This window comes from Haematobia irritans, chromosome 1, assembly GCF_050003625.1.
Source record: "Haematobia irritans isolate KBUSLIRL chromosome 1, ASM5000362v1, whole genome shotgun sequence".
Taxonomy (NCBI): Eukaryota; Metazoa; Arthropoda; class Insecta; order Diptera; family Muscidae; genus Haematobia; species Haematobia irritans.
In genome coordinates, this window is record NC_134397.1 from 244191916 (window position 1) to 244206654 (window position 14739).

The window sequence follows — 14739 nt, forward strand, 5'->3', positions numbered from 1 at the left end:
CAAAATTTTATTTCTATAGGAAATTTTGTCAAAATTTCATTTCTTTAGAAAATGTTGTCAATACTTAATTTCCATAGAAAATTTTGGCAAAATTTTATTTTTATAAAAAAAATTGTCAAAATTTTTTTCTATAGAAAATTTTGCCAAAATTTTTTTCTACAGAAAATTTTGTCAAAATTTTATTTCTATAGAAATAATAGAATAAACAAATGTTGTTTCCATAGAAAATTTTGTGAAAATTTAATTTCTATAGCAAATTTTGTCTAACTTTTATTTTTATAGAAAATTGTGTCAAAATTTTATTTCTATAGAAATTTTTGTCAAAATTATATTTCTATGGAAAATTTGGTAAAAATTTAATTTCTACAGAAAATTTTGTCAAAATTTTATTTCTATAGAAAATTGTATCAATATTTTATCTCTACAGGAAATTTTGTCAAAATTTCATTTCTATAGAAAATGTTGTAAAACTTAATTTCCATAGAAAATTTTATCAAAATTTTATTTAAAAAAAAAAAATTGTCTAAATTTTTTCTCTATAGAAAATTTTGTCAAAATTTTTTTTCTACAGAAAATTTTGTCAAAATTTTATTTCTATATAAATAATAGAATAATCAAATGTTATTTTAAAGAAAATTTTGTCAAAATTAAGTTTTTATAGAAAATTGTGTGAAAATTTTATTTTTACAGGAAATTTTATAAAAATTTCATTTCTATAGAAAATATAGTCAAAACGTAATTTCTACAGAAATTTTTTTCAAAATTTTATTCCTATCGAAAATTGTGTCAAAATTTTATTTCTATAGAAAATTTTGTCAAAATTTTATTTCTATAGAAATATTTGTTAAAATATTTATTTCTATAGATAATTTTGTCAAAATTTTATTTCCATAGAAAACTTTGTCAAAATTTTATTTCTATAGCAAATTTTGTCAAAATGTTATTCCTTTAGGAAATTTTGCCAAATTTTATTCCTATAGAAAATTTTGTCAAAATTTTATTCCTAAAGAAAATTTTGTTAAACTTTTATTTCTATACAAATTTTTGTCAAAATGTTATTTCCTTAGAAATTTTTGTCAAAATTTTATTTCTATAGAATATTGTGTCAAAATTTTATTTCTATAGACAATTTTGTCAAACTTTTATTTCTATAGAAATTTTTGTCAAAATGTTATTTCCTTAAATATTTTTGTCAAAATTTTATTTCTATAGAATATTGTGTCAAAATTTCATTTCTATAGAAAATTGTGACAAAATTTTATTTCTATAGAAAATGTTATCAAAATTTTATTTTTATAGAACATTTTTTCAATATTTTATTTTTATAGAAAATTTTGTCAAACTTTTATTTCTATAGAAATTTTTGTCACAATGTTATTTCCATAAAAATTTTTTCCTTCTATAGAATATTTTGTCAAAATTTTATTTCTATAGAGAATTTTGTCACAATTTCATTTCTATAGGAAACTAGCGTAACCCGGCCCGCTTCGCTGCGCCTTCCGAAGCGTATTTGTAGGAACATTTTGCGTTAACATAGTCAACCATATCCTTCGTGCTGAAAACAAATTCGAATAGATTTGAATTCTTTCAAACAAATCGGACTACTTGCTCTTTCGTTTATAGGTACAAATACGGCGGATATGCGGATATGCATATGTAGAATGGTTCGTCTTAAACAATGTTCTGTATTCAAGTAGTTGGACAAACTTCTACATTTCTTGTGAATTTTAAGTGTGGTTTGTCAATGAAAGGTATCCTTCTCCTCAACATATCTGAAAATTAAGCACTATATTATAATAACATACAAAGAATTACTGTTTCGCATCTAATAAATCGGAAAAAGCAAAAGTAGTAAACAATTTCACCACATTAACATTTGCTAAAATGTTGGAAAATGATGCATACTCTGCCAATTTCATGTAAATTTAAGTTCTTTACTAAAAAGAAGTCTGGCAGAAACCTGTGTAAAAATCATAAAATTTCCATTTACGGACACCCCTCTACTTTCAATTTAAGAAAAAGGGAACCCTCTCCCCACCTTCGCTCCACTCTGACCTGATATCGGACTATCACGTACAATATATTAACATAATTTCATAACTACTCAATGGTCCCTATAAATTCAATCGAAGTAAATCGACAAAGTTTATTTCCCCAACCAGATATCGAAAAATCATATACTTATTTAAAAATCATGTATAAATTTAATCACCTCCTCCCACATTCCCTGTAAATTTCAAGTAGATCGGAGATGTTTAAATTTTGCTTATTGTTTTTAAGGGACGTCACTTTCCCCGATACAATATTGACAAACACCGTAGTGAATAGCACTCCTAACCTTCCCTGAAAATTCTTGAAACTTTCCTTCGTTCATAACCTTCCTCCACTGCCTTTGTAAATTTCAAGAAAACTTAAGAATTTTTGTTTTTTTTGCAGTTTTAGAGGAGGACCTACTCCCCGACCAAATATCGAAAAGTGATGTAGCGTATCTTTTGTAAACGTCCCAGAAAATGTCAAGCAAATTATGAGGCTAAAGGGGCGGCCTCTCTTCCGTCCAAATATCACAAAATGAGGTATCAACTATTAATGTCATAACCTCTCCCCAGTCCTCTGTAAATTTCAAGTAACTCGGTAAAGTTTAATTGTTTCTCTGTATGTAGTTACTTAAAAGAAGCGGATGTCTCCCTATGTCCTTTTATTTTTATTAAAAAATCATAACCTCACTCATTTTTCCGTAAAATTTCAGTCGGGGGAGTTTAGTTTTGTTTTCACTGTACTTTAAAAAAAAGTCGAGCAAAGGGGTGGCCCCCCTCCCCGACCAAATATCGAAAAATAATGTAGCGGATTTTTGTCTACATGCCAATCCCAACATTCAATGAAAATTTCAAGCAAATGGCATAATTTTGTTGCAAGTTTAAAAAAGTAGGGCAAGGGGGAGGTCTCCCTCCCCGTCAACATATGAAACCAACAGGTACCCCATATTAATTCCATAACCTCACCGCATGTTCTCTGTAAATCTCAGATAATTTAGAGAATTTTAGTTTTTTCACTGTACTTTAAAAAAAGTCGAACAAAGGGGAGGTCCCCCTCCGCCACCAAATATCGAAATATAAAGTAGCGGATCTTTGTCTAGATACCAAACCCAACCTTCAATGAAAATTTCAAGCAAATCGGTCAACTTTGGTCCAATTTTAAAAAAGTCCGACAAAGGGGGGGTCCCCCTCCGCGACCAGGTGTCAAAAAATGAGCTACCCTATTTTCACCACATGAACGCCCCCTACGATCTCAGAAAGTTTCAAGTAAATCGGTTCAGCCGTTTCGGAGCCAACTCGGAACATACAAACAAACAAATAAACAAACATAGATTGAATTTTATATATAGATTTTGTCCAAATTTCATTTTTATAGGAAATTTTATCAATATTTTATTTCTTTAGATAATTTTTCAAAATTTTATTTCTATAGAAAATTTTGTATAGAATGTTTGGTCAAATTTCAATTCTACTGGCAATTTTATTTCTATAGAAAATTGAAGGAGAGGAATATATTACAAAATTTACCAAAACTTCAAGAATCTTACCAATCTACCACACAGAAAAAAATCCACTAGTTTTGGTTGAATTCTACCAACTGTGGTAACCGTAATTAAGAGCCCTTTAGAATCTGGAGAATCTGGACGAGAACCCACCTATTAAATTGTATCATATTTAAATAGTAAAATACAATTTCTTAAGAAATTAAAAGTTTCTATTTACATTGCTTGACTTAACAAAAACAACTTAAAGAATTTACTAAGTCTAACTTAATCCAATGGAACTAAAAAAAAATATACGTTTGTAGTATTAATGAGTAATATTTAATATAAAATAATGTGAAAAAAATCCGGAAATTCCCGTAATTAATTCTGGTGAATGCGGTAGAGGAAATATGGTAAAATCCCAGATATACCCGGGATCGCGTTCTCGAAAATTATAAATTATTTACTTAATTACCAACTGGACACATTGTTAACCAAGTAGTTGGGAGTGTGACGGCATGCAAATGGCATTGTAAACCTTTATTTATTGAAGGAAATATACACAAAATAGATAATTTAAATTTTCTTAAGAACAATTTAGACGAATCTGTTCAAAAAGTGGATCTGGAAAATAGATGTTTGTCCAAGATAATGACAACAAGCATTCGTCCCATATTCTTAAAGAATACTTGCAATATAACACCCTCCACCGAGTCCGGACTAGAACTTTGAAATTTCTAGCAAAGAAACGGAAGTATAATATAAAATTCCTCAAATTATCATATACCTGTAATACATGTGTATCACCGGATAAATCATAAATTCACTTTTTTACAATAAAATGACTATATAAAATTAAAATATTTCCCAAATTTTTGTACTTAATTTTGTTTCGTTTCAGAGCGTTAGCCTATTTAAAGTCAAGAGATTTCGTAGAAGTTTACAAATATTTCTCCAAATTGGTTCTGATTTCAATATTTGTATATAGGAATGTAAACCTTTATATAGCTCCCAACAAATTTGAAGGAGTTGAGAAGGTATCAAAAAATTTGGTCTACATAGTGGTGAAGGGTATAATATAGTCGGCCACTCCCGACCTTAGAATTTACCAACTTGTTTTGCATTTTTTTTTCTCCCTAAACAGAAGCAAATCTGAATTAATTTTCTTTTTATATTGTAGCTGGGAACTCAAGCTTTTATTTAAGGTTTTAATACACATACATATTAACTTCATATTTTTCATAATTTTTCATATCGTTTTACAATTCATTTCACATAGATTGATGTACATCTCTTTTTGCTGACTGTACATACGTGCTGTTCCTGTTAAGGCTTTTGGCAAATTCCTCAAAAGTTTTGTGTATGCACACACCTCAACCTCAATAGAACTTTATTCAAAATGATTTGCACACTAAGAAACTACTGAAATTAAAACAACACAGAATAAAACAAACAAAAAATATTAATTAATGAAATTAACATTTTGTATCGTTTTGTTGTTATTGCTATTGATGTTGTTGTTACTCGCATGTGTTAGATAATGCTGAAGAGTCCTTGTTTTATAGTTAAGCAGAACAACAGGAAAACAGAAGCAACATTTTCCCCATTGCTGGCAATAGTACAAAAACCAGGAAAAAACTTTAACACTTTCCCCTGCCTAGATTAAAACATTTCGAATTATTCGGCGAAATGTGTATAGTAAATGCTCATTATAGTGTCCTTAAAGTTTTCAATTCCAAAATCTACTTTGAACTTTGATGTTGCTCATACTTTTTGTTTTTGGTTTTAGTTTTGCCCTCATTTCATTCCTCTTCTCTGATTTTCAAATGTTACCATTGCAACGACTGAAAAGGCTAATTAGTGAACATTGTATAAAGGATACCAGTGTAGATTGTAAGAGTAGTGGTTAGATTTAAGTATACCGTATGTGAGTATCGAGATAAATTGCAAATGAGACTACTAAGCAATTGTTAGATAAAATAATAAATATTTCTCAAACACATAATGATGCCAGTCTGGAATTTTTGCACGGAAAAATAATACCCACGTTGCAACAGGTAATTTTGTGAAACACATATTGAATTTATAAAAAAACATTTTTGTTTGCCTAAGTGAGCAAGAAAATCCACCTTTCATATGATCACTTAGTGATATAAATCCAGACCTAAAAAATCTCTAGATTTTTAATTTCAGTCAATTTGGATCCAAATTGGCTCAAATTTAGACAAAGCTCCGGTATATGTATATTTTCTTCCGATTTTGGAAAATATTGCCAGAATAACCCTATGTTACACATAATTTCCATGATTGTTTACCCATATTGTAGTCATATCCTACTCACCACAATCGCCTACATTCCACAGAATCGTTTCAGATTAAGTTAAGACTCCAACTTCTATAAACATCTCCTGATGTGGACAAATATTGTCCAAAAACCCTCAATTCATTTCCTTGTAAAATCGCCCCCGCTAAGTCGTAAAATTGTAAAAATAACTGAAATTTACTCAAATCTCCAATTAGTATGTATTTCCCTATAAACCATGAACGCACATTTGCGCAATTGTCCCAGAGCGTTAGCCGACTTAAATTTTAAGCCTGGATATTTCGTAGAAGATTCACAATGTTTTGTCCAAAACTGTTGAGAATTAAATATACGTACACACAAAAAAATTTCACGAAAATTTTTCCAATTAAAATTTTAATTGAGTTTTAAAAAATATTCAATTAAAAATTAATTGATTCAACAAATTTTTTAATTGAAACAAAAAATCAATCACAAAAATAATAGTATCAATTAATTCAATTAATTTTTTAATTGATACTATCATTTCTGTGATTGAAGACATTTCAATTAAAAATTAATTGGATCAATTAATTTCGTGATTGAATCAGAAAAAAATTTTTTTGTGTGTACATGAAAGTATAAACCCCTAAATATATGTACCTCCAAACAAATTTGAGGGATTTGATAAGGTATCACAAATGTTGGTTGCAATGTGGTGAAGGGTATAATATAAATGTTAGATTTTTTATTGTTTGGTAAATTGACTTGATGTTTTCGTAGATTTTGCAAACTATTCACCTCGACAATTTTCACTAGAATTAAAATTTTGTCAAAATTATACTCTTATCGATAGAAATAAAATTTTGACAAAATTTTCGATGTAAATAAAATGTTGGCAAAATTTTCTATGAAAATAAAATTTTGACAAAATTTTCTAAAAAATAAAATTTTGACACAATTTTCTATAGAAATAAAATCTTGACAAAATTTTCTATAGAAATTAAGTTTTGACAACATTTTCTATAGAAATAAAATTTTGACAAAATTTTCTATAGAAATAAAATTTTGACAAAACTTTTAATAGAAATAAAATTTTGATACAATTTTCTATAGAAATAAAATTTTACCAAAATCTTCGATAGAAATAAAACTTTGAAAAAATATTCTATAATAATAAAACTTTGGCAAAATTTTCTATAGAAATAACAATTTTCACAAAATTTTCAATAGAAATAGAATTTTGACAAAATTTTCTATAGAAACAGAATTTTGACAACATTTTCTAGAGAAATACAATTTTTGAAAAAATTTTCTATAGAAATCAAATTATGACGAAATTTTCTACAGAAATAAAAGTTTGACAAAACGTTCTATAGGAACAAAATTTTGCAAAATTTTTTATAGATATAAAATTTTGACAAAATGTTTTATACAAATAAAATTTTAACAAAATATATTTTTGGAAATACAATTTTGACAAAATTTTCCATAGAAATAAAATTTCACAAAATTTTCCATAGAAATAAAATATTGACAAGATTATCTATAGACATTAAATTTTGATAAAATCTTCTATAGAAATAAAATTGTAACAAAATTTGCTATAGAAATAAAACTCTGAGAAAAATTTTTTTCATGGCAATAAAATTTTGACAAAATTTTCTATAAAAATAAAATTTTGACCAAAATTTTCTATAGAAATAAAATTTTGACACGATTATATATAGACATTAAAATCTTCTGTAGGAAATTCAATAGAAATAGAATTTTGACAAAATTTTTTATAGAAATAAAATTTTGACCAAATTTTATTTATAGAAATAAAATTTTGACAAAATTTTCTGTAGATATAAAATTTTGACAAAATTTTCTATGGATAAAAAATTTTAACAAAATTTTCTATAGATATAAAATTTTAACAAAATTTTCTATAGATATAAAATTTTAATAAAATTTTCTATAGAAATAAAATTTTGACACAATTTTCTATAGAAATAAAATTTTGACAAAATTATCTATAGACATTAAATTTGGATAAAACCTTCTATATAAATAAAATCTTCTATTGATATAAAATTTTAACAAAATTTATTATAGATATAAAATTTTAACAAAATTTTCTATAGAAATAAAATTTGGACAATATTTTCTATAGAAATAATATTTGGACAAAATTTTGCATAATAATCAAATTTTGACAAAATTTTCTATAGAAATGAAATTTTGACAAAATTTCCTAAAGAACTAAAATTTTTACAAAATTTCCTAAAGAACTAAAATTTTGACAAACATTACTATAGAAATAAAATTTTGACAAAATTTTCTATAGAAATAAAATTTTGACAAAATTTTGTATGGAAATAAAATTTTGACAAAATCTTCTACAGAAATAAAATTTTGACAAAATTTTCTATAGAAATAAAATCTAGACAAAATTTTCTATAGAAACAAATTTTGACAAATTTTATTATAGAAATAAAATTGTAAAAACATTTGCTATAGAAATAAAATTGTAACAAAATTTGCTATAGAAACAAAATTTTGACAAAATTTTCCATGGAAATAAAATTTTCTACAGAAATAAAAGTTTTACGCAATTTTCCATAGAAATAGTATTTTGGCAAAATTTTCTATAGAAATAAAATTTTACCAAAATTTTGACAACATTTTTTGATTAAATCTTCTACAGAAATATAATTTTGACAAGTTCTTCTATAGATATAAAATGTTGACAAGATTTTCTGTAGAAATAAAGTTTTGACAAAATTTTCTATAGAAATAACAATTTTCACAAAATTTTCTATAGAAATAGAATTTTGACAAAATTTTCTATAGAAATAAAATTTTGACAAAATTTTCTATAGAAATAAAATTTTGCCAAATGTTTCTATAGAAATAATATTTTTCCAAAATTTTCTATGAAAATCAAATTTTGACAAAATTTTCAATAGAAATACAATTTTGACAAAATTTTCGATAGAAATAATATTTTGTCAAAATTTTAGTTTTACCAATAGAAATACATTTTTGACAAAACTTTTAATAAAAAAATAAAATTTTGATACAATTTTCTTTAGAAATAAAATTTTACCAAAATCTTCGATAGAAATAAAGTTTTGACAAAATTTTCGATGGAAAAAAATTTGACAAAATTTTCTATAGAAAAAAATGTTGACAAAATTTTCAATAGAAATAAAATTTTGACAAAATTTTCGATGGAAATAAAATTTTGACACAATTTTCGATAGAAATAAAATTTTGACAAAATTTTCAATAGAAATAAAATTTTGACAAAAATTTTCTATAGAAATAAAATTTTGACAGAATTTTCTATAGAAATAAAATAAAGAAAAAATGTTCACCAAATTTTCTATTGAAATAAAACTTTGACAAAATTTTCTATAGAAATAGAATTTGGCAAAGAAATAAAATTTTGACAAAATTTTCTATAGAAATAATATTTTGTCAAAAATTTAGTTTAATCGATAAAAATGAAATTTTGACAAAATTTTCTTTAGAAATGAAATTTTGACAAAATTTTCTATAGAAATAAAATTTTCACAAAATTTTCTATAGCAATAAAGATTAGACAAAATTTTCTATAGAAATAACATTTCGACGAAATTTTCTATAGAAACAAAATTTTCTATAGAAATAAAATGTTCACAAAATTTTCTATAGAAATAAAATTTTATTTTTCACGTTAGCCTGATACCGAAACAGGTGATTAAAGTCCAAATGCATGCTATTTTAATTTTACAATTGCTTATTTTAACGAGCTTTATGGACAAATTACATCAAGAAATAAAATTAAAGTAAATTTTTCTTCAAATTTTGGTAGATTATTTGTGCATGATGTTAACCGTGATAGTAATCATCGCCCGACTTTAGACTTTCCTTACATGTTGGTAAAGTCGTAGTTTTTACTTGTGAAATTTGCATCTACCAAATAATATTGAATGATTCAAGCGAATACCATTTGTTGGAAAATCTTTTATTACTGGTATTATTGGGATAGATCGGGGTGGCGTATGATGCATCTATGAAATGTATACGTAACTCATACGCAACAGAGTACTCTCTTTGATGTGATCGCCATTTCTTCGGAGTGGTATTACTTATTTTGATTACTATTCGTCACTTTTGAAGTGAAACTAAAAAAATGCATATCACTTACTCACATTTATTTTGAAGAGAGCCTATCTTCCCTTATTTTAAAATTGGGTATGGCATTGAGCAACTTAAAAGAATAATATCGTCTAAAAATGGTACAAAAACGTGAACATTTTTCTGCGATTATTTTTTTAACAGCTTGCGTTGTGGATTAACTCAACAACAGTGCATCGATGAACTTCATTTAATTTTTGGCAATAAAGCTCCATCAAGGACCAGTGTTTATCGATGGTATTGTGAATTCAACCGAGGTCGTAGTTTACTCCAAGACGAGTTGAGTAAAGGTCATCCAAAATCAGTTGTTGCTTCGGATATCATTAATGCTGTGCGCCATATGATATTGCACGAAAGTCGTGTGACCTATCGTGCGAATGAGACATTCAATATTGCTTGAACATTTGACCGTCAAAAAACTTGATCGCCGTGGATCCCACTGAATTTGTAAAAGCTCAAAAAAAGGCTCGTGTCGATTGGTCAAAATGCTCTAAAGATATGATTGCTGTGCTTCGAAAGACATCTAGTACATATTGGCAGGTGAGGAATCGTGTTTCTATGCGAATGAATCTGAAGGTAAACAGTAGACGAAAGTTCTCTCCCCGAAGAGACAGTTAATGTATTCACAATGTATGTTTTCAAGATACCTCAATCAAAGGGGAAAAGTGGTGGGACTATTGGTTCAAACACCTGCAAAAAAAAACAATAAAGCCATTTTCGATGATTAATATTTGCTTTTATTCTCTAATCGAGGAATATAAAAGGAATTTTTTATACCCTCACCATAGAATGGGGGGTATATTAACTTTGTAATTCCGTTTGTAACACATCGCAATATTGCTCTAAGACCCCATAAAGTATATATATTCTGGGTCGTGATGAAATTCTAAGTCGATCTAATCATGTCCGTCCGTCTGTTGAAATCACGGTGGTATAGCAAATGCTATACCACCGTTTACTTTTACGTATAGCCGACCCCAGATTTGGCTAGCGGAGCCTCTTAGAGAAGCAAAATTCATCCGATCCGTTTGAAATTTGATACGTAGTGTTAGTTTATGATCTTTAACACCCATGCAAAAATTGGTCCATATCGGTCCATAATTATATGTATATAGCTCCTATATAAACCGATCCCCAGATTTGACCTCCGGAAGGAGGAGCAAAAGTCATCCGATCCGGTTGAAATTTGGTACGTAGTGTTAGTATATGGTTCAATTCGGCTCTCTAAACTTTATATCCGTTGGTAATTATTTTTACACTTCCCTATATTCCATATACCGGGTCAAGAACTGAATTATATTGTGGATGACAGTCTTCCGTAGAAGTTTCTACTCAATTCATGGTGGAGGGTATATAAGATTCGGTCTGGCCGAACTTACGGTCGTATATATTTGTTATTTAATTTGCCTGAATTTGGAAATCTAGAGGTATATTAGGTCCATAAATCGATATGCCAAATATGGTATGTATAGGTCCATAGCTTCTAATAGCCCCCATATAGACCGATCTACGGATTTTACTTCTTGGGCCTCTAGTCACCCCAGATTCTCAAATTCTAGGGGTATTTTATTTCCAAATATGGTATCTAGATCGTACTAGCGACTTAATTTCTTGAGGGTATAGAAGACGCACTCATAATTCAAAGTGAACGAAACTACATTTCAAAAAAAAATTTTAAGTGCTATTAAAGATTACACAACCTAAATACACTGAAAAAAGCATGCACATAAAATTTATCAGAAATTCTATATGTTTTCATGTAAACTGCTACGATGAAAAGTTTTCAAAAAATTAAAATAAACAAATTTTAATTTTTAATAAAAATTAATACAATTAAATTAAAAATAAAAATTAAAAAATGTTTAATTTTTGATCAGAATTAAAAAAAAATAACGTTTGTTAAGAATTAAAAAAAAAATTAATAAAAATTAGAAAATTAATAAAAATAATTCAAATTTCACGAAACTACATTTTAAAAATATTCTATTAAAAATTACGCAACCTAAATACACTAAAAAAAACATGCCCGGTTCCAAAGATTTTGTCTTTACTTTAACAATTTTGGTATTGATTCCGAACAAAAGAAGCGGAGAATTCAAGTAAGGATACTTAAAAAAAAAAATTCTCTTTTAAATTTGGGTTTTGTGTACTTGATTCTACGAAGCAAATTTTAATTTTTCGTTTTTTCAACATTTTTTCTTCATATCCTATCAAAGTCCTTTAGAAATCAGTTAACGACAACTTTATTTTTCAAATTAAAACTCGACTTCGAGTAGAAATTATGATATGTTTCAAGTAAAAACGTCTTTGAAATAAAGTGTTGAAAAACATGTCCTAGTTTTGGACGATTTTTTGCTTTGTAGTCAAGATGCAAAAAGACAACAAATTTAAAGACAATTTCATTTTAAAGATTTTTTCTGGATTATTAAAGTCAAATTGACCTTAGCCAAAAAAAAATATTTCTTTCATTTTATAATACCCACTTTTAAGTTAAATCACTTAATTATAAAGACAATACGACTTAATAGAAAAGTTTATCGACTTTTGGACAAGGAAAAAACTTTATATTAGTGAAATGCGTCCTCTACGCTAGCTAAATTTGCATTCGTATTTTAAGGACATGTAATATTTGGCCTCACGACAATATTTTTTTTTAGTGTAGGATGCACAATTTACACAATATGTAGGACAAATTTCTTTAAAATAAAATAATACAATTTTAATTAGAAGCCAGTTTATAATCATTGTTTAAATTTTTCATTAAATTTAGGACAGAAATTTTGGAAACTTGCGTTCCTCCGTTAAAGTCGTATATCTGTGAACTAAAAAAAAGTTTTCAAAAAATTAAAATAAACAAATTTTAATTTTTAATAAAAATTAAAAAAAAAATTTTTAATAAAAAGAAAAAAAATTTTTAATAAACAGTAAAAAATTTTTAATAAACAGTAAAAAATTTTTAATAAACAGTAAAAAATTTTTAATTTTCGATAAGAATTAAACAATTTTTAATAAAAATTAGAAAATTTTAATTTTTAATAAGAATTTTGTAACTTCATTTATCTCAGTTTTGTAGCAAGCTGATGTCAGTTACAATATTTTCTTAATTCTTATTAAAAATTAAAATTTTCTAATTTTTATTAAATTTTTTTTTTTAATTCTTATCAAAAATTAAAATTTTTAAATTTTTACTAAAAACTAAAAATTAAAAATTAATATTTTTTTAATTTTTAAAAATATTAAAAAAAATTTAATTTTTGATAACAATTAAAAATTTTTAATAAAAATTATAAAATTTTAATTTTTAATAAGAATTTAAAAAAATTTTGTAACTTACATCAGCTTGCTACAAAACTGAGATATATGAACCACCAAGTAGTTATAGCTTGCGAGAAAAGTGTTCCACATTAAGCAATTTTAGTTTCACATAAAAATGTCAGCACTTAAAATTGTAACAGAAGTTAATTTATCCAACATTCCTTCTAACTTCTAACAATTACAGCAACATGGAAGCAGCTTTGGAGGAGAAATTTCGTAGTCAACTTGAGGAGATGGTCATCAATTGGACTACCCAAGTGTATGACATTATCAATGAAAAGTCTGAATGTAGTCCTTGCACTGTCCGCAATAAAGGAAACAATCCACGAATTGTAGCAGTCAGTATGCCAGCACAAGAGATCAACTTTTGGATTAATCGTCAGCAGAATTTTGAAAATCTCTATAGACAATTACGTTCGGATACCCACAAAGCAGTGGCCTATATACTGGAGGGAATTGACTCACCGTATTCCAGGCCCTTTGGCAAAATGCTAAAGGATATTGTTTGTGCCTGGCATGAAGCTCAAGAAGTTTCTTTGTGGTTACATCCTTTGTTAAGGCAAACGACAGCCTTTAACGCAGTGAGTTTTGTCAATGCCCAAGAGCTTATTTTACCTTTGGTCCATGTAGTACATTTGTTGTGGTCCAATGCTCGTCATTATCGCACTACAGCTAGGATGACTGTTTTATTGCGTTGCATTTGTAATTTGATGATACGGCGAGCCAGTGAAGATTTAGAATTGGCCACACTCTTTCAGAATGATGCCGATGAGGGTCTTCTGAAGATCACTAAAACTGTGGCTATCTTGGAAACATTTAAGTGAGTTCTGTTATTGGTAATTTTAAGCCAAGCGTTTATGTCTTCTATTCACCCCAAAAAAAGATCTAAATTGCTGGAGTATAAAGCTAAATATGCCAGTAATCAACCAATACTTCCATCATTAGACTTGGTCCACAATCGCAATAGTGATGAGCCCATGGATACGGTAACCTCTCATAACCTTTCGGAAGTTCACCAGCTATGGCGTTTTTCCAATGAAGATGTTTTTGGTCATGCCTTAGATGGATTCTTGGAGCAATTGGCCGAAATTCAAAAAGTATTCGAAGCAGCTGTATCATTTCAAAGCCTTGAAAAAATGGAAATTGGTGGAAATATTGGCAAACATCTAACAGAACGCATAAGACAGGTATGGCAATCTCTATCAATTTATTTACCACAGGCCATAGAAATTCCCATCGCGTAAGATTTTCATAAATAAAATTTTGACTAAATTTTCTATACAAATAAAATGTTGACAAAATTTTCTAAAGAAATAAAATTTGGACGAAATTTTCTATAAAAATATAACTCGGACAAAATTTTCTATAGAAATACAACTTTGAAAAAATTTTCTACAGAAATACAATTCTGACAAAATTTTCTACGCAAATAAAGTTTTGACAAAATTTTTTTTTC

At 27.2% G+C, this 14739-nt stretch overlaps 1 protein-coding gene across 1 annotated transcript in view; it reads left to right on the plus strand.

Moving 5' to 3' along the window:
* Nucleotides 1-14739, plus strand: part of LOC142238925 (dynein beta chain, ciliary) — a 243383-nt gene that overhangs the window by 36186 nt on the left and 192458 nt on the right. Inside the window, exons 4-5 of the mRNA XM_075310695.1 lie at nt 13468-14103; nt 14167-14470. Of these exons, the coding sequence (XP_075166810.1) occupies nt 13468-14103; nt 14167-14470 (940 nt within the window). The remainder of the gene's footprint in view (nt 1-13467; nt 14104-14166; nt 14471-14739) is intronic.